The sequence below is a fragment of the Lampetra fluviatilis genome, chromosome 11 (assembly GCF_964198595.1).
Source record: "Lampetra fluviatilis chromosome 11, kcLamFluv1.1, whole genome shotgun sequence".
NCBI lineage: Eukaryota > Metazoa > Chordata > Hyperoartia > Petromyzontiformes > Petromyzontidae > Lampetra > Lampetra fluviatilis.
Genome location: NC_136285.1, coordinates 12,428,933 through 12,456,255, shown reverse-complemented (window position 1 = coordinate 12,456,255; position 27,323 = coordinate 12,428,933). Strand labels below are relative to the sequence as shown.

Here is a 27,323-nt window from a genome sequence, read left to right as displayed (position 1 = left end):
TGTATCCGAGCTTTATTGTTCATAATGCCTGCATGTACAAAGCACTAAAAAAAAGCAACATTTTGTAAAAAAATAAAACGAATCGCAATGAAGACCGAAGACATTCAAGCATTAGAGTAGCGCTTCCTTGCTAACGTGATTGTAAATGCACCCAGGCTTTTCTGCAACCGGCAAAAATAAATTTATATATATTTTTTCCCCATTTATATCTAATCTGGCTCCATTGAGCCCCAATGTGAAATTAGGACATGTGCCCCTTTTGTGGAGTCGTCTGGATTTTTTTAGAGCAGATGTATCACCCGCGTTCGCTCGCTCGCTCGCACACAGAGCTTTATTTGAATATTTGAAAATGTGCAGGTCACATGCAATTTCGATTCCCCCCCCAACCCCCCAGAATTACGTTGTGTAAAAAATTTAATGTATCGGCAAAAATAGTCACCCTTTGCCACCAACACCCCTCCCTTAACAAAGCGACAGCAATAATCAAGAAAGGCAGAATTTGCCTCTCAATTACTATTTCAAAGAAAGCGTGTTGTCAGGGCATCTCTCAACATTTGAATCAAATCTATTCCGCTGCCCTTGAAAAGCTAAACTAGTTCCCCTCTTCCTCTTTGCTCATCCGAGACATGCCAGCACGGGGGGCCAGAACGGCGACGGGTGGTTTTCCACCGAGCCAGGACAGACCCAAACCGTGCTACGGTGGCCTCACAAGACATCTGAATCTGGCTCAGGGCCAAGCCACGTTTGGGGCGGTGCTAATGACCGGTGCGAGCGCGCGTGACATCGGTCGGTACAACTGTTGACACGACGTCACCTGGATGCGTCCTAGCATCACGAATCGTGTGCGGCGTCAGCGGCACGGCTCAGCTTTGTGCAGTGGAAAAGCAAAGCCCGTGCTCCCCTGACCCACGCCGCGCTTGCTCGGCACAGCCGCAGCACGGCTCGGTTGTGCAAGTGGGAAAAGAGCTGTGACGACGAACGGAGGAATCGCATACGAGCGTGCGTTTTTTTACACAAGAGCTGTAGACCATGAGCCAGTTTTCTCTGTTGTTCCTGCACTCAGGAATAACTGCCCCAAGGGTACAATTAAGACCGACAACCAAGAAAGAGTCAACTCTCTCATAACAGTTCTTTTTTGCGATAAAAAAAAGACAGCTATACTTTTTTTAAGTCTAAAAATAAAAAATAAACTACATGTGCCTCGGTATGAATCCACAAAACAAATTATGTTAACAATATAAACTTGTATATTTATATAAAAACTTTACGTTTAAGTAATGCTTCGTCATGTCCAGCATTAGCTAAGGGTTGCATGGGATTCAGCACATTTGTAAGAGACAGCAACCAGGCACACACACGTGGCTGTGCCCATGTAAACCATAACTTTTTAGCCCCTTGTATTTTTTTGAAATGTTCAACATTTTGCCCCCCACCCCGCTCTTTATTTGAATTATTTGTACCCCTTACACCCATCCAGCGCCCCACCCCCCAACTTAACCAAACTCAAACCCGGCCCACACAGAGCCATTATTCCAACAACAATAACCATGCTAGGCGCCCGCTATCCCAAACCCAACAACAGCCGCAAAAACGAAAAGATCTTGGAGGTCCCATCGAGGACCAGAGGTTTACAAGGCTGCTTTAACAAACAAACAAAAAAACACATACATTATTATTTATTTTAAAATGCCTGCAGTTGTCAAACAGCAGAAGCCGAACCGATGACATTTCGACTGAAAGTAAAAAGCGTCCATAGCAGGAACGCAAGACTTGGAAATCAACTCCACACGCTGGTCACCAGCCTAGCCGTAACGATTTTACAAATGCTATAAATGATTTACGGATTAAAAGTTACCGAAGGGCAACTGTAGGTAATCCAGCCCATTAAATGCATTCAAGCTTCGGGGACGAAGGCTGCAGCTCTGCTCGGCCGTCCTTGCGGCATCGCAAGGCCCAGATGTTGGAATGTTCGTTTTTTGACAAAATGGTCCCAAAATATATTTAAAAAACGGCTGCATGAATGAGATAATCTGGCGGAAGCGTTATTTGATCGCGTTCCAGCCTCACATTCACGTTTGTCTATTAGTTTGAAAATTAATGCGTAGGTATATATATATAAAAAAGTGTAATACGGTACAGATAACGACAATATCGCGACACCAAACCTAAAGCCTATGAAAATGGGACCAATGGAAGAAGTCTTCACTTACTTTGCGTGACCTTTCCAGGAAGAAAGGGGGTGGCGGGGGGGGGTGCTGTCATTTTAAAGATCAATCGACATCCACGCACTGCGCATTAAAACGGCAAAGTTGAAAAGCGGCATCCAAATTCTGATGAAATATCTGGACATGGGGTGGGGGCAGTGCCAACGGAGGACTGGATGGATGATGGATCACATCTTTACCCTTTCTAATACTTGGGGTGAAGGCTGGAAGTGAAGTTTCAATAGAGTTCGTACAACTGGAGCTGAGACGCAAAGTCAATTTGGCCAATTAATCGACTCGAAAATATAATCGACGAATTTACCCGGGGCCCCTTCAAAAGGTGGCGACCCTCCAAAAAATAATGGTGGCATCGTAAAGTCCCCTTGCCTGTCACCTTTCCGTCCAGCGGGGCATTGATGGACCAGAGCTGACAATTTTTCTTCTCCTCAACTGTTTCAGTGATTGAGTAGCGGATCATTGAAATAGTTGGGTCGCCCAGCTCTAGTTCTAATATCGGCTCGTATGTATATGTTTTGGTTTGTTCGTTTAAAAGTCTGTATATGGCAGTACACACTTTAACCTGTGTCAAACACAAAACGCCAAGATGAGACACTGGAAGTTCCCGCCGGTTACCAATTCCAGCATCGTCAATTCAATCCAAACTGACAGTATAAGCAGTACACAACATTCTGAAATGCGACAGACGTCCTCATTAATAACTTACCTCCCCCTTATTTTAGTGCAAAAGTACCCAAAGCACAAGCACGCACTTAATGCAATGAAATGTACAGAGTTCCGAAACCTCAACGAGGTCTGATGGCAATTGGCCACCACACGTTTTATGATGGCAGTACAAACGGCGTTTCTTTCAGGCATCCCTTTGACAACAAATAAAAAAAAAATGGTGCAACTCTCCGGTGCGTTTTCAGGTTTGAGCCGCACGCATTGTTCGGACTGGTGTCCGACGTTTTGCTGCCACGTGCTGAGAGCTTCTTCAGCAACGGAACGGGCAGTATGACCCAAAAACACATCGGAGAGCTGCGAAGCACAGCCGTAATGAAAACGGATTTGGTCTTTTTTCTTCATAATGGATGATTAAATATTCTTAAGCCGTTTAATCACCTCTGAAGCTCAAACTTGACCACTGCTGTTGAAGTTTTCGTTTTGTTTACTCAAATCGTGTGACGATCAAATTGAACGTTTTTAAACATCGCCACGAAAAAAAGTCTGGGTCGTAAAGATCCAAATCTCTCTTGAACATAACAGGATGTATACAAAAACTAAAAGAAACTTGCAGACAGTTTTCATAAAAATAATAGAGTACTCGAGTATTCCAGCGAATTATTTACTTGAGAGTACAGAATGTAAAAAAAGAAAAGTTCCAGTATAAAAAAAAACAAATTCCAACACACTTGTCAATCGCATCGATCTCCCACAAGCGAGTCAGCGGTGAAGGAAGGTGGGCGTGAGTGGAGGACAGATTTAAAGACATTTCCATGGATTTAAGATTCCGATCGTGGCAGCGTTTTATTCATGCGGTGCGGGTGGCCTCCATGCGCATTGCGCCGGGGAGTGATTTTCAAACTCGGGAAGGAAACTTAGAAAACTGAAACGAGGGAAATAACGAGAAGAAACGTGCGGTACCGCGGAGTCCGAGAACACGGCCCACGGTGCACTGGGGACTCAGTCAACAGTTCATGCCCCTGCCGGGACTTTAACGCTGACGGAACGGCCGTTTCTTTATTGTCATCGTTTGAATTTCGTTTTTGCGGTCTTCACAGCAGCACGCGGGGAGAGGGCGCCCTGTGGCTGGAACGGTGCGGCGATACCGCCGCCGTCTGCCCCCCATAGGCCCGAACGCCGGACTCGGACCGAACCGCAGGCGGCGGCAGCAGCAGCAGCGGCGGCGGCGGCGGAGACGACGCCGCGGCCGCCGCCGCCACCGCGGACGGCGTTAGCGGCGGCGAGAAGGGGAACGGCGGCGACGCGGGGTGAGGACTCCGGTCGTCGCCGGAGCTGCCGCTGCCCGGCGAGCGCAGCCGCAGCCACGTGTCGCCCAGCGCTCGCATGAAGTGGTCGTCCACCGAGCCCGTGACCGACACGCGGTTGGAGGCCGGTGTCGGGTCTCCGGGACGGCACGACGCCACCCCGGCCGCCGCCACTGCCGTCACCGTGGCCGCCGGATCCCGGTAGTCGCGGCCCAGACTGCGGCGGAAGTGCTCCTCCACCACGGGGTCCGAGCTCATGGACGCTGCCGCGAGAGAGAGAGGAGGGGGAAGGCGGAGAGGCGACCAGCGCCGTTGTGAGTTTGCTTCCCGACTGGCGATAATCAAATGACCCGGAGGGTAGAGCTTGGACAGTGCTCGGATGGGTCGCCACTGTGAGTAGCAGGTGTGATAGGGTGCGGGGCGACGATGTCTGCACCCGAGTGCAGTGTGGCAAAAACCCATTGTTGTACTGTACTTGTGTGCTCCCACGTCTATCTTGCCTCCACCTTCATGAACCCTCACTGACTAGACCCTTCAGCGGACATGTTTTTTTTATTTTTATTTTACTTTAATTAATTTTAATTTTTTACCTACGTGACTTTACCGAAAAAACCTAAGAATATGTTTATCCACTTTAACACGTAGACTTTCGCTGTATTTCCCTGCAAATATTCTCTGCATGTCGACCAAACCGACATTTTTCATCGTCGTAGTTAAAATCTTACCAAATTTCGTGGAAACTAAATTGAAAATTAGTTCTTGGAGCATTTATTGCTGACGGGACTAATGCCTTGAACTTGGGTGGGTGGCCAGATTTTAGCCCAGGATATCTTGGTGATGTGGCTCTGTGCTACGATACCTCAGGAAACCAGACAGACTTATTTTCATAGGCCATTCATAATCTCACGACAACAACTTTGGGTCGACAAGCTTTTAAGTTATATAGCAAAATATAGATTAATTGCACAAATAGATTTTGTTGGCAGCAGTCATTATAGTCACGCTCAGTTAAAATCATCTCTGGCCCGTGTTTCACGGTCATGATGTGTAATGACCTGTCAAGTTTAGAGCCCCAATGAATTTTGCATTTGTGCCCTTTACTTTCAGCGTATTATTTTGTTATATCTCAGGAAGTCGTAATGCATTCGTACGGGCCAAGTAAGACATATCACGCACAAGATACACAAGCCAAGGATGTTGTTGTTGAGTGGAGCGCTGCCAACTCTGTCGAGAATCCCATATCGCGAGACAGATTGCTGCGAGGCGCAACTCTCCAACAGAATAGCGGCTTTGACGTGTTCCACACGCGGCTTCTTTCTCCTGCCGGCTCATCCGTCCATTGCCAAGCGGTTGTTGGCAAAGGGGAACGAAATAATTCCTGTAACATGATTTCCTACAGCTTGGCGATATCTCGGAGTACTGTCATTTATACTGTTAAATCCTTCCCGCGGTATAAAACACACTGTGGCCAACGCAACAGCTGATGGGTTTTCATTGGGATGTTTTAAAAAAAAAAACATTGGGTGCCTCCAGGCTGAATGCATTTGCTCCCAAACTTGCCTGGCTCTGGTCGTGTTTTCATGGGCCCATACTATTGTGATTATTTTGTTCTCACACGAGGAGAAGACGGCAGATCCTGGCAGCCCGATTGTAAACTGTGCATGCTCGCGAATGCATGTGGGAGTTGTTGGTTGCCTGGCAACAAAGAGAATAGTTAAGATTTGGTCCGGCGTTTCTGCGCCGACTGTCAATGCGACAAAATAGACAATCTAGTTGCATTCGCATTCATCCTCCTCGTCATCATCATCAGCCATGCTCAATCGATTGCTAGATGAAGGCTGTTCCGAGCTGTCTCCATCCCTCGTGAACCTGCCATGCAGCAGCGAGCAAATGGGCCGATATCATCGCTCCATCTCCGCAGAGGACGTGTCTCTTGGCCACATTAATACAGACTTCAAAGCAACACACAAATGTGCAAGTATGCGGCATATTACTCTGGCTGGTTTAAACAAACAAAACCGAATTTGTCCCTTTGTGCTTATACATAAACATGTCTCGAAGGCTAGAGATCCAAATGCAGCCCCCAAAACTATTAATAGGTAAAGGTGCAAAAGTCCAGCTCTGAAAGTCCTTTCTCATGCCACAGCCAGTAGTAGCCATGGACAGAAATCAATCGAAGCCACTGGAGCTGAGCACTTTTAAATCCAGATTCAAAACTCATTTCTTGAGAACTGCCTTTCGTGTTTAGTTTGTTGTCCTTCCCGACGCACCTCCATTTAGCGTGGTTGGCTACGTACGGTACGAAAAAAGTTCAATATACAAAGATACATACAGAAGGGCCTCCACTCCAGAGTGCTCTGGAGAGCCCCTTCCAGAAGGGTTTTGGCCTCTTCTACCACGCTGGCCAGCAGCCTTAAAAGAGGTGGGACTAACCAACACTTTAATTCACCACATGGCGATCTGCCGATCTACTAAATGTGGTGTCAACCCACTTACACTGTTGGGTGGACAGAGTGCGCGTGTGGGATTTAAGAAATGTGCCCCATTCTTTCAACTGTCATGCCAGGAAATCGAACCAACAACCTTTGTATTGCGAACCCCAGTGGCGCTAAACAATCGTCCGTGCCAGCGTCTCAAAACGATTAAATACTCCACTCCAGGTTTCCTTGTGCTGGTGCTCATTAAGGGCTCCTTTATTTCCACCGTGCCTTGCCCCTTTAAGGAATTGAGCTGCATTGGATGGATTTTGTTTTTATCACCCTGGCACACAGGGGAGCTGTTGGCTTATTAACAAATGGATCCCAGATGCACGCTGACTAACCAAGAAGTCATAGAGACGGCTTTGTTTTTGGAACATCTGGATTTTTGTGGGGAGTAAATCGGCAAGAGAGGTGAACGCAACATCAAAACAAGATCGCGGAGGAGCTTACGTTTCCTGACGCGTCCCAATAAACAAGACCGCCTTTGGCCACCACGGCAAGAAACGACATCCATGGGCCGGGACGCAACCCAAGATTGTAAACAATACTTGCACTGGAGCACAGGGTAGCGCTGCGGTGTCAATCAAGCATCGTGAACAACGTTAATCGATGCTGCCCTATAAAGTGTAATGGCGAGCACACCGGCCTCGCAATCCGAGAGGTCGCCGGTTTGATTTTCGATGCGGCAGTTGAGATAAATGGGCGATATCACGTTCAAAGAAAATAACAAAAATAACATTAGGCTGATGACGACCGCTTGCGTTGAGATCGAAACGTCTAACCAATCTACGTGACTTTACCGAACGACCCAAAGAATATGAATTCCTGCAGTCACGAAAGCTTCAAGTCAAGATATAAATGGGCAAGTTTCTAACACAAGGGTTGTTGATACTCTCACGTTCAGCCCGGTTTTCACCGCTGGGTCACCAACTCGCTCCGGCTTGGTGCGATTGACGCCGCAACAGAGCTTAGCCGGAGGTGGGGAAATATATTTTTCTCGCTTCCCCGCTAGAACCGCGACGCCGGGACTTCCCTTCTAAGAGGCACAGCTGCTCAGAGGGTAGCTCTCCCGAACCTGCCCTCTTCGAACACCAACGTGTCCCACCTACAGTGTCTCGTGAATGTTTGCCGGGAGGTCCACACTCCTGCTTCGCACACATCTGCTCGAGGCACTCCTGCCCTGCCGGCCCGCTGTGGCTCTTTTCAAGTGGAGTTGACACCTCTCCACCTGAGCATTCCCGCACCTAGGAAGCCAACCCCTGTCTGCTTAAGACGCAGTTCTCCCATCTGCTTTGCTGCCCCATGCAGCACCAGCAGCTGCCCCTGCCTTGCTCCGGGCCTTGGACCTCTCAAGGAAGAAGCCTCATGCCATAACCAGATATCCAACGCCTGCGTAGGGAAAGTGTCTGGGCAAAAAAAACAACGACAACACTGACTCCTGGTTCACGTGGAACAACTCGGGGAGAGAGAGAGCACTTTTGGGAGGTCAGTCAGGCAACCGGGCCCTTCCCTAGACTACACCAGGCTCACACTTCCGTTTTCCACACCACGAGTAGAAACGCCTCCTCTCCTGGACTTCAACAGAAAATCCTGCACCCCATTGTCCAGGCCTAGGTTGACGAAGCTGGCTTGTCTTGGCATAATTCGGCTCACCACTGCAGCATCCACCAGTGGAAGCACCGTCAGGGCTTCCTTCTGATCTACTGCTAAATGTGGAGCTGGTTTAACCCAAGCGTGCTCTCACCATATCCAGCACGTGCTGGTCCATGGGCACACCCGCAAACCTGGAGGCCACCGGCTTTTACAAAAACAGGTGGCTTTTTGCCTTTATCAGAATCATAATCTTTATTTAGACTCCAGGAGGAATCCGATGATATGGAGCATCCTCTCCGATGGAGGGGGCCCGGGGATTTCACCCCGAGGCCATCCAATAGGCCCCCATCTTCAGCATCTTTGCGTCCCCTGGCAGGAAGAGCCTCTGCGAAAGACTCTTCTTCCGTGCTTGGCTCATCCGAGAAAGAGCATTCTCCATTCTCTCTGGGCACACCCGTGACTCTCTTGGGGGTGGGAGCTCTTCATCCGAGCACTCCACGTCTTCCTCAGGGTCCCTCCTACTTCTTCCTCTTCCGGGTCCCCAAAGTGCCCTGAACCTCGCCTACAATGACATTGTGGCTGGCTGCGTCCAGCCTTGCCTTGGGCTACCTCCAGGACGAGATTCAATATCTCCACTCCCAGGCCTCCTACGGGCCTGGTACAGGATGGATTTCAATTGTACCAAACCGGAGGCCGTCTGTGACCGACGTTGAATGAATGATCTCCACCTCTGTCCACCCCTGTCGATCGGCAAGTCGCGTGAGATAGCGTAAAGTGTGGGCACTCCCACCACTTCCAAGATGGAAGAGTAGGCCAAATACCCTCTGGAGGGGCTTTCTAGAGCTCCCTCCAGAGGAAGGCCTTTCAGCAGCAGTGGCGTCAGCAAGTAATTGCACAGTTGCACCGTTATTGTTCTTATTTTTTGCAATCGGTAAAACCTAACTTGCACAAAGACAATCGATCTTGTGAATTTTGTACGATGCCACTTTGGTCTCACGCCGGCGTACGAGCAAGCTGTGTAGTTTTCCCAGCTCCCAGATCCATGCCGAATGTTTGTAGAAATGCTGTGAGAAGCTTCGTTGCAATTTTTTTCCAGCTCAAAGGCAGGAAGGAAGTGCCCTCCCACAACAAAATTAAAGGAAGCCCTTTCCCAGCCGAGGTCAATTGATTTTTGTTTTCCACACGTACAACAATTATAGGGTGCCCTGGACAGATTCAGACACGCAGATGGGTGCGGTGCCGCTTTCAGATTACATCAAATTAAAAACATGCCGAATAAATAACTAAATAAGTCTAGCAACTTGCGTAGAGCGCATGCCGCGCCAATTATTGGGAAGACCACTTGGGAGTTTACACACTGGCCGGATGTGCCTCGGCATTAACCTTACCCATATTCAATCGCCCGCGAGGTTATTCAATTACGCCGTGCGATGGCCTGCAGCAAATCAAATGTTGGAGATCACGGCTTTTTTTTCTCCCTCCCTTCCCACGAGATGAGTTTGTGTGCCCTCCCGATTAGCGCTGCCTCTCCGCTGCGTCACGCGCAGACTATGGAAATGAACTCGAATAGGCGGCAGTTTGACACGAGAGACGGGAGCACGAATGAGAACGTGTGACCTCCCCCCCCCCCGCCTGCCCCCCCCCCCGCCCCCCATTCATTCTGGGGCTTTATTTGCTTTTTTTTCAGCACATTTGCTGAGTACGGGGCCAAAGGCACCAAGAGGCCTAAGCGGCCGGAGTTGAATGTGCGCACTAGGTAAGGGTTGACGTGTCGCCGCGTGAATTGAGCAACGGTGGTGAGAACTTGGGGAAAGAGACGGATGGGGAGGGAATTCCAAAGTCGAGCACGGTGGGAGGGAAAAGGCAGAAAGAGAAGTCAGGATCAGAATCTTGATTTAAACTGGAGGAGGAATGCGATGAGCTATGAAGCTCTATTTCACAAACGTCCCGTATGGGCGGGTCAGCAAAGAAGTGTTGTGGTGGTTGAACGCAGTATGGATGAGATGAAATGGTGAATGTCTGGTAGAAGGAGTCACCAACACGGGTGGAGGAATCAACGAGCGTAGTTCACGCCAACAGTAACCATGGTTGTAGCAATAGAAGCCTTATGAGGGGACGACTGACCGCCGGCAAGCGAGCGGGTGACTATAGTCAAATCTGTATGTGTGTATGTTGAGCTTCGTCCGCACCGTACGTAGCCAATCGTGCTAATAGGAGTTGCTAATTCAGTGAGTGCTGGATCATCAGTCAGCCCGACTGCTTTACGCTGAATTCTATCAAGCGCAGCGAAGTAGAGAACTGGGTGCCTCAGCCAGGATTTCGCTTCGAACAGCAGCAGCAATAATTGTTTGCGGTTACAGACAAAAAGGCTTTGGCACGGAAGAGAGAAAACCGAACGTCTCCGAGACGGGAGTGCACGGTCACACGCATCTCACCACTGGGCTCTCGGCGGTGGCTCACGCTCAGCCCATTGGAGACGGAGATCGGCCTGGAAACGTGGCGCCCGTTGCTGCGGTGCGTCGACGCGCCCGGGGCGCAGGTGATGACGGACGGCCTCATCTGCGAGCGAGATGGAAATAACGTCAGCGTAGGTCTCTTCATCACCGACGCATGCAATGCACAGCGGTGGTTGTTAACAGCCCGACGTCAATCCGCTTCTGGGTTGAAGGCCTCACGGTATCGAGTCGGCCATGTTGATCGTTTGAACATGCTTAGCCACGCTGGCTGTTGCTGAAGGTGGCAGGAGGGGCGGGGACACACACGGCACTGGTTCAGATATCATCACTACGGCCACTGATGCTAGTCAAGACCTGGAAACGAAACTCAGGTTGCCGTGTTCGGAGTGCAGTACCCTAGCCAACGCACCACACCTCATTCATCTAGAAACAGGGATTGACTCGTGAATTGATATTCCTTCTTATGCTCCCAATAGATATTCAATCATGCATGCAAGTGATACATTCTGAATGCAGGCAAGAGCATAAAAGAAACAACTGTAATTTGTGAATCGAATCGTGACCAATAATCAAAACAAGCATACTATAACTAACTATTAAACTATAACAACTATTTTTTATTTTACCAGGTAAGGCCCACTGGACTATATAGCTATTTTACAGAAGCGACCTGGCTATCACAAACGATGGCTCAACAAAGTTGCTGATTGTGGGAAAATGTATTGCAGCCAAATACTCTAAAAGTGTGATGTTGATTCTAACTGTGGAGGAAAAAACCGGAGGACCCGGAGAAAAATGCATGCGACCACGAGACAAGCAAACTCTAAATATACAGCAGGCATCAAAGTCGGGATTGAACCGGCGAGGTATTTACTCCATAAATATATATAACACTGTTCAACACACGGTTTTAAGGTAATTTTGGGGTGCTGATTCCAAAACTGGCATCAGTTTTTGTCTATCACATCAGGTGTTTGAGATATCAAATATTGTATTTTCAAAAACAACTTCAGAAGAAAAATATTAAATAAATGTGGATATCTACGTAAAATGATATTATAAACACACTATCCTAAAAATACAGCACCATATTTTAACACTAAAGCAGTCACTGACTCGCAACAACTTGCAATCATAAGTGGCAGAGTTAATTTCGGGTAAAATCAATGTTTAAGTTCATTTATTAGGTATAGCCCTGTGAGCCATTCGGCTCTTGAATCGGGTGCAATCGCAACAAACAAAAACATGAACAAAAAACATCTTAAAGTGAATATGTGACTGAGTGCAAACAGAAAATCCAAGAAAAGACAGCAAAATATTGCAGAAAAAACACCGTACACCAACGCTGTGTGCAAAAATCCCAGTGGGGTATGCCGATAGCATAAAAATGAGATGTGCTAGAGAAAATCTGAGATCAGATTTGGAATCCCTGGCCTGGACTTTTACAGCTGCAAAAGTCCAGGCCAGAATTTTTTTTTTTTTGACCGGTGTATAATTCGTAACTAAACATCGCAGCGTGGCATCGAACGCGCGCCTACCTGCTGCAGCAGGAAGGCGGGGAGGGTGCCGGCGCGGAGGAACGGCGCCCCGGAGCGGGCCGCCTCGCCCGGGCTGGAGGGTCCCGGGTTTGGCGACACGGCGAGCGCCGGGCTGCTCGAGGCCCCGGCGTATCGGTACGCCGCGGCGCCGGGCAGGTGGCGCGGCGGCAGGGACGCGCTGCGCACCAGCGGGCTGTGTCCTCGCGCCTTCTCCCGCTCGCGGATGTAGTCCACGCTCGCCGACTTGCTCCTGCCGGAAAGGTTGGGTGGGTGCCGGGCCGTTAGCGATCGTTTTTGATTTTCTTTTAACTCGGGTGTGCTGTCTGTTCTCTTGTCACGCGTGTTTCCACAATGCGGACGGGACATAACGCGATGGATGTATTTGGGAATACGTATTTTTATATGGCGGATGCGAATTGGATCAGAACTAAGTTGCGCGAGTAGGAGGTTGTACGGCTGCCTCGGTGCAGCATCATGTAAGGCGGGATTCTGCTGGATACTTCTTGATGCTACCCACGTGCCTCGGTCTTACTTCAGCCTGCATACTCATCTCGTGTTATTGTGGACTGTGCTTTACTCGATATTATATATTATAAATTCGATTTCAGTTTTTTTTAATAACGTGGTATTGTTCAGGAGTGCAACTACCCCGTTATAGAACTGACTGGCATTAGGTTTTTATATTTTACAATCTTGTGCGATTTAGTTGCAGTATAAACTGTTTCGTCAAAAGGCGTCATTTAGTACAACTTGCCGTGCTGTACTGACGACGGCCACCGACAACGCCATGGAGATGCCATAGGCATAGTCACTGAGTGTACAGGCGGTGAAACTGCACCGGGTTCCACGGGAAGAACAGGCCCAGGTGGTTACCAAGAGGATGGAAATGGTACTAGGGAGCCCTATTTCAATGCCAACCCACGCTACGCGCACTGCGAATGTGACGGCATGAAAGTGTTTGATATGTGTCTTGGGCGCGCAACGATGAGTTGATTAAATAGATTCACGATACACGTAACCAATTGTGCGTGAGAGGAATGATTACGCTCGATTCGTATACGGCGTACGTAATGAATGGGATCGTACGCGACCCCTGAACCCACAAGTTTTAAAAATAATTGATTGCCAAAGAGTGAATAAACAAGTCTTATATATAAACACAAATAAATGTCAACAAATACTGTATTAAGACGGAGGGCAAATAATTACTACTATTAAAACTTCAGATCTCCCATTCATCAAAGGCTGCATAAATAAAAAGTAAAGCAAACAAACTAATTATATAAAATATGAGCCGGGCATATTTAAACAGCAATCGTCAACTTTTAAAAACATATACATTCTGACGCACGTACATACACACCAACAAAGAAAAACGCACACACACGCGCACACGCTTGACCTTTCCTAAACATAAGCCAAATGCGAGGACAAACTGTACATGTGAACCGTCCATAAAGACAAAAAAAATCCTTGCAAGCGGTGAACTTGTTTTGAAAAGGCCGGCTCCCCCACATATCCATTCCCATGCATGCTGAAAGGAGCACACGGGGGACACACTTGACGTGCATGACAAGAGGAGCCCCGCTCCACGACACAGCAGACAATCCGCTAGCTTTTTGGGGTAAAAGCAGCGGGCTGGGTTGGTGGGACGTTTCATACGTTATAGGCCCATAAATGTAAGTCGTTGTTGTTTAGTGGGTGGGTGGGTGGAAGTTTGAGCAGGAGTAGTGGGTGGGCGGGCAGTGGAGCTAATATTGGCGAAGTATGGGGGCGTGAGACCCGAGGGACTGAGAGGGGAGGACGAGAGGGAGCAGTGCGAAGTTGGGAAGAGAGACACATTTTTTGTATTTTTTTAGCGCCACTCCAAAATGGCGTTTCCCACGACACTGCCGCCCCCATTGGGCGCGGTGCCAAGCGCCGATGAGGCACGAGAAGTCACCGGGAGCACGGGGGAACACCGTGGAGGAGGCGGGGGAGTTGAAGGTGGGGGGGGTGGTGCCGTTCGTGGCACGCCACACTACGGGCTGCCGCGCAAATCTGTTACGAGCGAAATTCTCACTTCGCGCGAAATTTACAAAAGTAACTTTTTCGCTTAATAAGAGACTGCCGCGTCATATAAACAACAGCTTTCCGCTGCAATGCCGAGGCGAAATTGCCCTTTGATGCTTCCGTTTACCGGAATTATTTAAATGTGATCAATGGTAAACGATTTAAAATGAGTTAAATGTATCGTCAGATGTTTTGCACTTAAAAAAAAACAACACGCACGTTAAACTAAAGATGGGATAAATTTTCATTTGAAAAAAAAAAAGAACACAACCCAGGTTACAAAACACCATTGATAAACACAACGTGATTGCATTTTGTAAAAAAATAAAATAACCCAGCATGTTCACTTGGGAAACGGTAAGATAACACGAATCCAACATTACACCTCAGTGAATGCAGACAAAGCCCCCTTTTTGTTATGAAGCTGGCAAAATGCGGACATATTTTTGCCAGGAGCCTTGCATTGCCCACGCTCCCATCGAGCACATGTTTAATTCATCCACGTCATTGATTCGTGGGACTTATAAATCGGGTTTACCCGATAATTTACTTTTTTTTTCACGGAATGAGGCACGTAAGCCCCTCCAGTGAAAGTAATGAGAGATTATGTTACAGAATTACGGGTCACGGTGGGTCACCGGTTTTTCAGGGGCAACAGCCAATTTGGAGGGGGGGATGGTGGTGCGGGGAGGAAATTGGGCTAATTTGTAAAGCTCTAAAACGTGCCACTAATTTAGTGGCTTTATTTGCCAGTTCATTAATTTGGCCTTGATCGTTTCGGCGGTCATAACTCCGCAAGAAAGTGCCATGGAGAAGGGCGCGTGGAGAAGGATTTCACAGTCTCCGATTGGGGTGGGGGGGGAGTTTTTCTCTTCTTTTTACGACAGCTGTGTACAATTAAGAGAACAAGTAATCGCAGTAACAGTGACTTGCATAGTCAAGCCTCATACCATCAACTCCTGGTACCATGGGTTCCACGTCTCTGGACCACGTGTGTCAATAAGGGTAAGTAATTTTTTTTACAAAGGACACTGCACACTTTGTTAATGCTCTGCGAGTAATTTGCTGCATGTCAGCAAATGCAAGATATATCCTATGTGAAGGTGGTGATGATGGAACCTCATTGGGCTGTAGCTCGATTACTGAATGGGCAAATTACTTACACAATTACTTACCATTTCCCGTTAAAAGCTGAACGGAAATAAGATTTTTTTTTCTGTATAAAAATTACGAGCACAGGCTCCAAAGCACCAGTGACCGACAATGAGCACCACGGAAGCATGTACCGAAGTAATAGTTACTGCGTTTTATTAAACGTTAACGGCGTTAAAAAAAAATGCAAAAGTGTGTTTGTGCACCTTTCTGGCTCCCATCTTCAGGAATGGTGCCATGCGCATGCACTTACTGTACACAGCACCAACGTTAAGTGGCGAAAACAAAACCACATGGGCTCGCGGAAGTAAATGAAACGCGAAAACCTAATTGAGTTAGCGGCATCTGTTTTCAGTGCTGGGTGCGTTGCAGTTAGAATTACATAAATAAGCGTACTCCGTGACTTGCTGTAATTCTCACTGAGGGGGGGGGGGGGTTCATCTTTTTGGCAACGATGACAGTAATTCCCAAGGGCACTTGAGTGAGCTCCGTAGTTATTTGTATAATTTGTTTAATTTACTTTGAATGGGCCAAAGTAATGCACTAAGTCTGAAGGACCTCTCCTACATTACGACTATCGTCCATTGGGCCAGAGCAGACGTTTGGTACCCAACTAAAGTGGTAAACATAACACGAGCGAGTGAAATGGTTGTCACATAATTCACTGTCGTTGGCCACAAAGAGAAATTGGAACCACTCGATGCTGTGTTTCACCTGGTAAGGACCCATTGAGCAAAGCGGCTCTTTTATAAGGATTCCCACCAACGTGGTACCACCTTAGGTGATACCCATAAGTGAATCATCTGGTCTGGACGCATGGACTACATGGAGTATAATAATCTCACCCCTCCCCGCCCCCGAGTAATTCTTTGGTGTCACAATTTGATTCAAGAATCAAGATCTTTCAGTGACATGGCATTGAAAGGCAGCGCCTCCAGTGGCTACAGGAGTGGGTGACATGAACCCACAGATCACACACGAATAGAAAAAAACGTCTCTTATTCATACCCATTTAGAAACATGCGTTTAGAGTATTTGGCTGCTATACATTTCCACATGATAAGCCACTTCGTTGAGCTATCATTTGTGGCCAGGTCTCTTCTGAAAAACAGCTACATAGCTTAGTGGGCCTTACCTGGTAAAATAAAAAATAGTTTTGTGTTTTTTTAATCGATGCAAGCATCCTGAGCTTATGAATCATTATCGATTGATGGGCGTATCGATGTGTCGTCGTTAGACAACCCGGCATTAAGCCGCTTCTCACAAAACACGTACAAATGACGCACGGCAAGGAAAAGCGTAATCGCCGGCGGAACGAACGGTGCAGATCACATTTAAACGGGCCACGGCATCGCTTTGGCTGGAGACGCTGGGAGACCCTAAGGCCAACAAAGAAAAATTACATCCCAGACATCAGTTGCCAGTGGAACAACTGTCACGGCTCGCTGCGATGAATTCCGCTTGGAGTTCAGGTAGACGCCGAAGCGGAGGTTTTCATTTGCGCAGATGCTGCCAAGTACCTTGAGCGCAGCCACCGCGACAAGCCAAATCGCCATCTCGCGTCAACGGACGCGGCAAAGTTTCGCCGCACGTGTTCATGATCCCCGACGAATGTGAACAATCAGCATTGCCTTGGCCACTCCGCGTTTGTTTTTTAGCAACGGCGCCGCTTTCCCCGGGCAGCAGTTAGGGGCCATATGATGCACGGCCTCTAATGGACATTTCATACACGCACTCAATTATGCGGGCCAATTCATTCATCCTCCAGGAAAGGCAATTTGTCGTCTTCTTTTTTAGCGCAAGACGAGACGTACACGTGGATTGGATTAAACTCCCATCATCTGCGTGCTCTGACAAGGTACAGCCGCTTAACGGTTTAGATGTTGTTCCACTTCAGAAACGTGTTCATTCGTCATAAAAAAAAACCACGAAGCTGACGTTTAAAAATAAAAAAACGGACTAAAAGAATTATTTTCTTTGCAAAAATAAATCAAACGCCTGTGTTGTCGTATCAGTCAGTGCAATGCACAGCTTTGGTGACATTTTAATCTTCGCAAAATGCTCGACGTTGTTAAAAGGTTGAGTCACTTAGCGGTCTGTCAGCGCATTGACAGGAAAATATAATATGGGAGGATGAAAACCAACCCCCCCCCCCCATAAATAAATAAAACACTATTTCACTTCGGGTTGTGCCAGACCTGTGAGTAGCCGTGTGTTGGAAACTATGTAGGTGACTCACGTTTCAAAATAATAGCTACGCTGAAGCTCCACGGACGATCCAAACTAAATTTGACCACACCACACCATAACCCCCCCCCCCCACGGTTCCCAATGCGGTCCAGGAACCCACGTCACACTAACGTTTTGTATTATTATTCCATTTCAACGATATGCAGTGTTTTCAGACACAAACATTTACAAAGCTATTTGTGATTAAGTTTTCAAATTGCCCGGAGGTGGGAGTGTTGAGCGTTGGTTGTTTGCGGATTTTCCAGTTTCTTGCCACATCAAGCCAAGCAGTCATTCATGATACCTGGCCAAACGTCCCAATGCAGGACCCTTCAAAAAAATAATCTTGAGACTCGTTTTCCTGGGTAAACAGTTGCAAGTAACATTAAAACATATATATTATATGGTGATGATGTATCGGCAGCGGTGCACAAATACAATCGGCAAAAAAGTTCAACATGTTCGTCAATAAAAACCGTGGCTTCAAAAGAAAAATATATAATAGGTGGCGTTCTGGGCGATGGGACTTTGGTGGTATGAAGAGGGGCCACTGCTTGAAAAGTTGGCGATTATATTTTCCTACAAAGGCCACAGTGTTATTGACGAATGTGTTAACAAACCCGTTATTAAAACCCTTTAGAAAATGTAACTTAAGTTACCAATCAAACCACAATGACCCAATCACCTGTGTGGCTGAGCATTCAACGAACCATAAACAAAGGAGCCTTAACTACTCAACACTTTTCCATTCCACTGAATGTCTAAACCCAAAATCGGCCGAGCAGTAAAACAGAACTTGATGCCATGGTTTAAAAAAAATAGAGGAACAAATACGGTCATAAAATAAACTTTATACAATTTTTGTTAGAGACCAAGAAAATAAATAATTTCCTTTTTACCATGGCAACTGCGGTGCTGTTGTTCGATAAATCCAAATCGTGACCGGCCCAACTTGCCACCGTGTGGCCCATAAACTTGTTGAAATGTAAAAGGTGTTCATGAGGAAAGAGCTCTCTAATGTCAGCCTCAACGGGGCCTTGTTTGTTGTGGGCCACAAGCCAAACCCGGGCCTCCCTCCAAGCACATGTGTCTTTACTCGCACCACACGCACACATACGCTCGCGTACACACACGTATACACACACACGCGCGCAAACTCTTTGCTCGCGCACCAACGCACACAGGCAGCTAAGCGCGCGTACATGCAAATGTGGCTTTGCAGCAGCCTTGACAACGGAGAGCCTTTACAAACGCTCCGATTTGTGCAGCTCCGTTCGAAATTAATTATCACGGAATATGGTTTGTGAATGCGCCAGTCGCGCGTTTTGTTAGGCGCAATATTGTCGCGGAAAAGGAGCCTCGTGAAAGTCATCCGCTGCTCACTCTCACCGGCGTTCGCGCCGAGAGATTCCAAGAAAGTAAAAATGCTGGCGCATCCACGTCCACTACCGGCGGGTCGCGTTTAAAATCTGCGGGCCTTCGGCGGTCCACTGCGGGGCCACCCCTCGGCTCGGTCGGTCGCGGGGATTGATTGACCATACTTCATAACGTTGGCCATTGCCGGTTGGCGAAGTGAGGGTGAGGCGAAGCCCTGACTTAAGACTACTTCATATATCACTGATGTTCAGCCCTGGCCGGCAATCATAAGCCGGGCCACCGGGTAACCAGCGAGGCGCGCTAACCGCGGCACCACCGCTCCTCTATCGCGTAGAAATTGGTAGTTTGTCAATGCGCCGTTTCGGTGCGCCGTACGTCACCACGCTGGGTCATTGCGGGTTTGGCGATCGGGGAACTCTAGCCCAGTTCAGACATCGCTCACCCCACAGCCCAATCTTATGAGTAACACACAGCTATGAATGATTGTGTCAACACTCACCCCATTTTTTACCGAACTCTCACAGCTCCTCTCAACCTGCACAGAACCGGCGAGCGCTTTGCGGTAAGATACAGTGCAACGTTTCGCCGAGCGGCCGATGGCTACTCAGAATATTTTCGCTGGACCTCGCGTTTTTTTGTCGCTTGCGTGGAAGAGAGGGAGCACACCGTTACGTTTCTACGGCGAGGGACAGGAGCATCGCCCCCAAAGGTGTCATCGCAGGGGCAAACACTTTGACTTGACCCGAGGCAAAGGTGCAGCCCTGCAATTGCTTGTTCATGCCACTCCTGCCATTAGGGGGAGCTCCAAGAAACCCCTCTCGAGGGTATTCTGGGGCCTACTCTTCACGCTTGCCACACGTCTTGGAAGGAATTGTGAGTGCCCACACTTTTCCCCACCACACGCCATCTGCATATCGCAACGGGAGGTTGAACTGGCTGCCTCTGAGATTTCAAGTCGGAGTGTGCTTCTAACAATTACACCAAAGCAGCCTTCCTTAGCAAACTATGGAATTCAGGCTTGTGCTCAATGTACCTGGGAGCAGTATGTGAATGTGTGTGTCTTTGCGGGGAGCGGTAGTGTATTGGTTAGCGCGCTGCGCTACGAACCCGGCGACCCGAGTCCGATTCCCGTTCATGGCCAACACCAGTGACGATTACCTGAATCGGTTATGGGCATTCCCTAGGTCGACTCAACCTTAATGGGTACCAGGTGCGGTGTGTAAACATCGCCACTGGGGAGACAAAGGGAGCCGGACGTGGTGCTGGCCAACCACCCCCTCATGTGCCATGCCAGCCTTCACTAACAGCACTTGCCCCAACGGTCTTTTAAAGCTATACGGGGGTCTTTGTCTATGTGTGTCTTTGTGCGCACATTATTAGAACGCGTGACGTACCAACAATATTCAGAACTGTTAGCGCTCATTCAGAAGTAGATCTGAACATGCACACAGCAGCAACAGCGTATTTAGCCAAACCTGCCAAACACACGCACTCGCTCAGGAAGACGTCATCGTGTGGCTGGGCACCTCGCAGTGTTGACACTGAAGAGGCGTTTAGACAAGAGTTATGTGAGGAATCTCTGGCCAATGCCATTCGACACTGGACACACTGAAGCGCCGCATTGCTCTGGCTACTGATATTGCGTGGACCCTTAACGTGGCTGAGCTGTTTAAAATTCCTCGCTTAAAGTCACCCAAGGTATTGAGCTAATTGATTCTTCCCTCTCTGCCCCTTTCATTACGGCTGCATCAATGTGAAATAAATCACTGACTTATAGATCACACGTGAAAGCGTAACGAGCGGCAGTGGGGAGGTGATTAGCGCACACGGCTATGTATGCAACTTGTGAACCCGAGTTCAATTGCTGGCCATGGCTGACATCAGTGGCATGTGATATCTGAATCATTCCTGAACCCCCCCCCACCATGTCAGCAACCCGCATCTGCCAACATGATGAATTATGGTTAATTCATCATTCATAATCAACGTTATTGGTCGCGAAAGCCTACGTGTTAAACTTAATTCATCATGTTGGATACACTCATAAAAAGCTATTATTTTATTATTATTATTATATACATCGGGTAATAACAAATTAATCACAGTATTGTCAATACAAATATCCCCCATCTAGCCTGATGAGACAAGTGGAACAAACGCCGTTCGCAAGCAAATCGCGAAACCATCAAAGCGCACACGTGTGAGATCCAGCCGCTGTGTTTATACGCTTTATAAACCCAAATTCTGTTGCGTTCCATTGCATGGCCCAGCTGGCTTTGCCTCTCTAGTGCCAATGTTTAGCACACAGCTAGCAGCTAACCACGGTGGCGAGATGTGAACGACCTTGCCTGGTATGCAGGAGTTCGTGGGTTCGATCCCAACCCTGACGCCTGCTGTATGTTTGGAGTTTGCATGTTCTCTCTTTCCGTGGTCGTGTGGATTTTTTCCTCCACATCTCATCCCTCCCTTCCTCCACCCTAGTAATTATTTGGTGTTACAATTTGATTAAAGATCTTTCAGTGACATGGCAGTAAAATGTAGCGCCTCTAGTGGCGACAGAAGTGGGTGACATGAACCCACAACGGAATACACACGGATAGAAAAAAAGTCTCTTCATACCCATTTAGAAACATGCGTTTAGAGTATTTGGCTGCTATATATTTCGCTTCTGAAAAAAGCTATATAGCTCAGTGGGCCTTACCTGGTAAATAATAATAAAAATTGTTAAATAAGTCATCATAGCAATAAGCCTAAACTAAGGCAATTATAGGGCAACAATTGCTGGCCACATTGAAGCCTGTACTACGTCAAACTTGGAGCGATATGGAACGGCGCAATGCGAGCTCTGCCTAGAAAAACTGTTGCTAGTAACGATTGTGGGAAAATTATCCGAGTGCATAATGACCTTTAGGGGAAGCCTTAGGACAAATTTACAAACTAATTGCCACTGGTGTTCATGTGGGTTTTCGCAGAATCATCCTAATATACCACAGCCAGCATTCAAATATATTAAACCAGCATTGGAACCACTACAAAGTCACCACCACCCCCCCCCCCAACACTGAGGGCCACCCAGAGGTTCCTGAAGGCCACCCAGAGGTTCCTGAAGGCCCAGGGCTGGGAGACCCATGGCAGAGTGCCACGTGGGGGCCTCCTTATTCATTATTCGCGACCCAAAAAAAAACAACAACAGGCTCATTGTGGTGCCCTCTTTATAGTGTGAGACCAGGGACAACATTCCCCTTTTGCACCCCGCCCCCGACTATCCAGGCAGCCCTGAGCCTGTCCATGTCCAAACACGGCCCGGCCATGCTCCTACTCACAGGTTGAGTGGCATGAGGCGGCTGGCCTTGGTGGCGGGGTCCTCCTCGTCCTCGCTCTCCACGCTGCCCTGCTGCGAGACGCCGTCGGCCTGCGGCCTGGTGAACTTGCGCTTGCCGGGGCTCGCCGGAAGGCCTCCCCCGGTGGGCGACGTCACCATGGGCACGGGAGCGGAGGACGGCGCCGCGGGCTTGTTGTGCATGGTGAGCGCCAGCGGCTGCGCCTGCACTTCATCCTCGTCCACCTCCACCGGAGGAGGAGGGCGCGTCCTGATCCCATCGCCGCCGCCGCCGCCGTCACCGCAGCGGGGTAGCTCGGGACGGGAGGGCATGGCGATGCCATTCCGCTGGAGGGGCAACGGTGGACCTGCTGGCAGAGGGTGCAAACGGAATCGGAATCAGAAATTTGTAGTTTACCCTGGTTCAAATCGGATGAGCTATGAAGCTATTTTTCACAATGTCCTGCGAAGGGCGGGGGGGGGGGTGAGACCCTGGACAGAAAGTTACAACAACAAATGATACAAAAGACGATAGGAGTGCAACGTATCGGAAAGGTAAAGCAAATCACAAAAAATACGTACGTAAAATAGATACAGTATGTAAGTTCAAATTGCATGAGTACACCAATTTCCAAGCTTCGGCAAGAGCAGCAAAACAATAGCAAGAACAGTCCCAGACCACACCAACACAACAACGCAGTCAAATGCAACGCGTGGCCGGCGTGAGCACGTGTGGTTTCCCGAGCGAGCGGCGAAACGCCACGCAAGTCGCACGCAACGTCCGCGTACGACTCGAGGGCCAGTGACGTCGCAAGGGTAAATGCGCAGCCCTGCAAGAGCGTGCTCATAGCACTGCTGGGCAGATGGGTCTGCACTCGAGGGAGCTCCCTCTCCTGGTTATCTGACCGAGTCTTGGAAGCTGGACAGACGTCTTGGATGAAGTGGCAGTACCCACACATCCGACCTGCAGATGAACGTAACGGTGGTGTACCCATTTTCGATTTAAAGCTTTCGTGACTGCAGGGATTCATCTTCTTGGTTCTTTCAGTAAAGTCACGTAGAAGGGAAATAATAAAAATAAAACATAATAAAATATTATGTTTTATTTTTATTATTTTATCATTGACTTTACCGAAAGAACCAAAAAGGTGGTGTACCCATTTACACCGCTGGGCGGACAGAGACACGGGGATTTCGCGACAAAAATCTGCCCATTGCTCTAACTGCCACGCAGGGAGATCCAACCGTTGACGTGTAGATTGCAAGTCCAGTGTGTTAACCGTTAAGACTGCGGCAGTCCCCATCTGCATCATTAATGAACACATTAACGGCCTGCATTGGCAGTGGTTCGCAAGCATGAAACACATCAAAACCAGCTTCATCATCTCAAGACTGGCATTGTGAGTCCGTCATCACGGAACTCATTATCATGATTATTAGATAGTCACCATATGTGGAACACTTTAAACGACGTTGCTTGCATTCTGCATTTCCATTCCGTCGTCGCTGGAGCTGCGTAATTTTTGTCAACACAATGGTGGAATGTCCTCTTTTGGACGACGGCAACTCGCATAACTGCAATTTTCCGTAACATTTCAAATATATATTTGAGGCCACTGAAAGCAACCTTTAATGTGCAGCCAATCCGCCCACACTCATCCGCAGACCAGAAGGGTTTTCAAAGCCACAGTGCAGCACAGCCTCCTGTCTTTGATCGGCAGACCTTCCTGTCCTCGGGCAAGCTTGCCACCACCTGTGGCTGGCTTTTGAAGGGGGGGTGGGGTGGCGGCATCGGTCTGCATCTCCACATTGTCTAAAAGATTCATCAACGTGTCCACCACTCTTTTTAAAACTCTTTGATGTGCCTCTCCACCTTAGCGATGGTATCATCATCAACATCATCCCTTATCCCCCTTCCCAATGGGTACAGAGCCGCGCCAATTACCTCCAATTAGCCAATTTCACCGTAACAACACGCATCAGCGTAATTAGCCATGACACTCAATAAACTTGACACGAATTCACTTTTTTTTCTCAGGCGCACACACACAAGCACGCACGTTACTGTACAATGGATTGTTTTATTCATCAAAAGGGAACATCTTCAACACGGCGCTTCAAAGACTGAAACCTTTCCGAGAAAAAAATCCAGAAACGTCCAATAAGCGCTGATATCCACTGGCAAACCGTAGCCCGTGGCCACACTTTGAACGCAAACTACATCAAAAGGCCACACACTTGGTTGATCACGTGTGGGTGGCTGACGGGTTTACTCGGGGTGCAAATGACTGCATCGCATTTTCATTTCCATCAGTGGTGCACGGTTTGCGGAAAGCTGCTGGAACAATTGGCAGTAAACACGGGGGCCTGCTCGTGTGCGTCGGCCCATGATTCGCAAGCTTCGTCACATTCAGTTGCACTCCGTTTATCCGCTACCCTGTTACCCGTCACTCAGCGAGCGTGAAAACTTCCGATTATCCGCGATTATCCGTGGTTGCTCCCGTCCCACAATGCAGCGCGGCGTCCGATTAACGACGATTTCATTGCGCGCGCGCAAGCGACGTGGCACGGCAAGTTCATCCTCGTAGCCGCGTTATTCATCTGCGATTCTCCTCTAAAAACGAGTGGGGCAAAATTCGCGGATGACTTCCACGACGCTGTGGGTGGGACGTGCAGGGTGGTCCAGATGTATTGTGACGCCCCCCCCCCCCCCATTTAATTATCTAAAAACTCCAAACATAAATTAATATGCAAAGGTTTAAAAAAAATATTCGAGGTCATTTCATTTGAGGTCACAATACATCTGGACCAGCCTGTACAGGTCTTATTATATCCGCGATGTCCGTCCATTGCCTATTGCAGGGGGCGCCGATTATTGCCCAAATCAAGTTGTCCACATGTGATAGCAAACACCGTATCATCACGCATTACTGACCCGAGGTTCATAACGAGGGGATGAGTAGGGGGAGTCGAGAGACGTGGTCTATCCGAGCTGTGTTCCCAAGCAAGAACAAGACAAAGGTCCCCCGTATAGACTGCTGGGGCAAGTGCTGTTAGCGAGCACCCATTAAGGCCGGAACGGCACACGAGTGGGTGGGTGACCAGCACCACGCCCGGCTGCCTTTGTCTCCCTGTGGCGATGATTTTTACACACCACCACACAGGTACTCATTTTAGGCTGAGTCGACCTTGGAGCGGTCCAGGACCGGTTCAGATAATCATAACTGGTGGTCGTGAACGGGGATAGAACTCGGGTCGCCGTGTTCAAAGCGCAGCGCGCTAACCGCTGCACCACCGCTCCTCAACAACAACACCAACAACAGCAGCAACAAACAACCTCACCTGAGCACCCGAGCAGGGCAAACTTCCCATTCTTGATCGTGTCGAGAAGAGTCAAGATGTCCATGTCGCCGAGACTCGCGGGCAGTTTGGCGGTGCAGCGCGCCGCCTCAAAGAGGCAGCGCATGTCCTGGAGGTGCGCCAGCGTGTCACCTGGCAGGTGAGCGGCCGTCCCCGGCCACTCAACTCCCTATCTGCGTGGCTAGACCTGCCACCAATCTCCAGTCTTACTACCGCTGCTTTCACACCGCCCCCCCCTCCGCCTCCAACACACACACCGCACACGCGCGCGCGCGTAAAAAAAAAATCGAACGTTGTTCGGGAGATTTGAAAGCGTGGCCAATCGCCAGCCCCGGTACGAGGGGAGCCTCGTGAAGAGCGGTGGCCGCGCACTGTTGTTCACTCTTCAGTCTTCACAGCCATCACCGCCCCCCCTCCCCCATGTCGACAACAGCCCGAGAATGGAGTGAGATGCCGGTGGCCCCCCCAACCCAAAAAAAAATATTTCAATTCAAAGACCACGGAGAAAATATCAAACTTTTTTCCCCACGATTTCTTTTGTAGAAACCGAGTTAGCCACCGAACCCCTCCCTCCCTGTGTTATCGTCTTCGTTAAGAGCCTTGTCGCACTACCACTGCATTAGTGACCCCCCTCGACCCACCCGCTCCCTGGTCTTGCAAGTATCTTCCCCGGTCCTGCAGTCTCACTGCGCCTCTTTCCAGCTGCCGTGTGGGTGGAAGAAGCATCGGGCATTGAGAGAGCGGAGCGGCTGCGTTGAGATTTTTGGGCTATTCCGTGCGACTCGAGGAGCGCGCGCGTGATTGGCTGAGCGAAAAGGAGTGGGGGGGGTGACACGGGCAGCTCTCTGCATCCACCCCCCTCCACACACGCCTCTCTTAAGGATACCAAGACAAATATCCATCACTCTCATATATTGCCTTTAGCGAAGTGTTCTTCACAAAATTTCAGAAGGGCGGGCGGGCCGGACACTTTTGCCGATGCGACAGCATCAGTGTGTATGTGTGAGGGTTTGCCACACCATGTTGAAACCATGATGACGATGTTTCGTACATGTTGTGTATTGTCGGGGGCAGCAATCAAGGCCACCACGGGACCACATTAGTGGACCCGTGGGCGTTGCAATGAGGAAGACTGCTTTGGCAGGCTGTCGGAGCAGGTGCTGTAAGCGAGCACCTATTAAGGCACACGAGGGGAGGGAGTGGAGTGAGTGGCCAGCACCACGCCCGGCTGCCTTTGTTTCCCAAGTGGCGATGATTTTTACACATCACTCCAGGTACTCATTTGAGGCTGAGTCGACCTTGGAGCGGTCCACGACTGGTTCGGATAATCATAACTGGTGTTGTTGGCTGTGAGCGGGAATCTAACTCGGGTCGCCAGCCTCGTAGCGCAGTGCGCTAACCGCTGCGCCACCGCTCACCATACCGACGCATGTCACACGTGCAGCGTCCTCACACCTCGGGTGTTTCTGAGCCCCCCCCCCCTCCACCAAAAACAAGTTACACTTATAAGCTTCGCAGGTTCAGAGCACAAACCCGAGATAATGTTTTATTTCCTGGGATTACTTGGACATATCA

General features: G+C 48.9%; 1 protein-coding gene across 3 annotated transcripts; it reads right to left on the bottom strand.

Annotated features, from left to right (window-relative positions):
- On the bottom strand, positions 1 to 26,508 carry LOC144934822 (transcription cofactor vestigial-like protein 4). 3 transcript variants are annotated; one of them, XM_078861013.1, is made up of 5 exons: positions 25,731 to 26,508; positions 22,393 to 22,759; positions 12,260 to 12,509; positions 10,701 to 10,824; positions 1 to 4,455 (listed from the first exon to the last, which is right to left on the bottom strand). In XM_078861013.1, exons 1-5 carry the CDS (start codon positions 25,852 to 25,854, stop codon positions 3,980 to 3,982), a joined length of 1,341 nt encoding a protein of 446 aa, XP_078717139.1. In that variant the 5' UTR covers positions 25,855 to 26,508; the 3' UTR covers positions 1 to 3,979. The 3 variants fall into 3 exon arrangements, with proteins under 3 accessions (XP_078717139.1, XP_078717140.1, XP_078717141.1); XM_078861014.1 differs by having other exon boundaries at positions 22,393 to 22,756; XM_078861015.1 differs by lacking the exon at positions 25,731 to 26,508 and adding an exon at positions 22,971 to 23,050.
- Between the last annotated feature and the right edge of the window lie 815 nt (positions 26,509 to 27,323).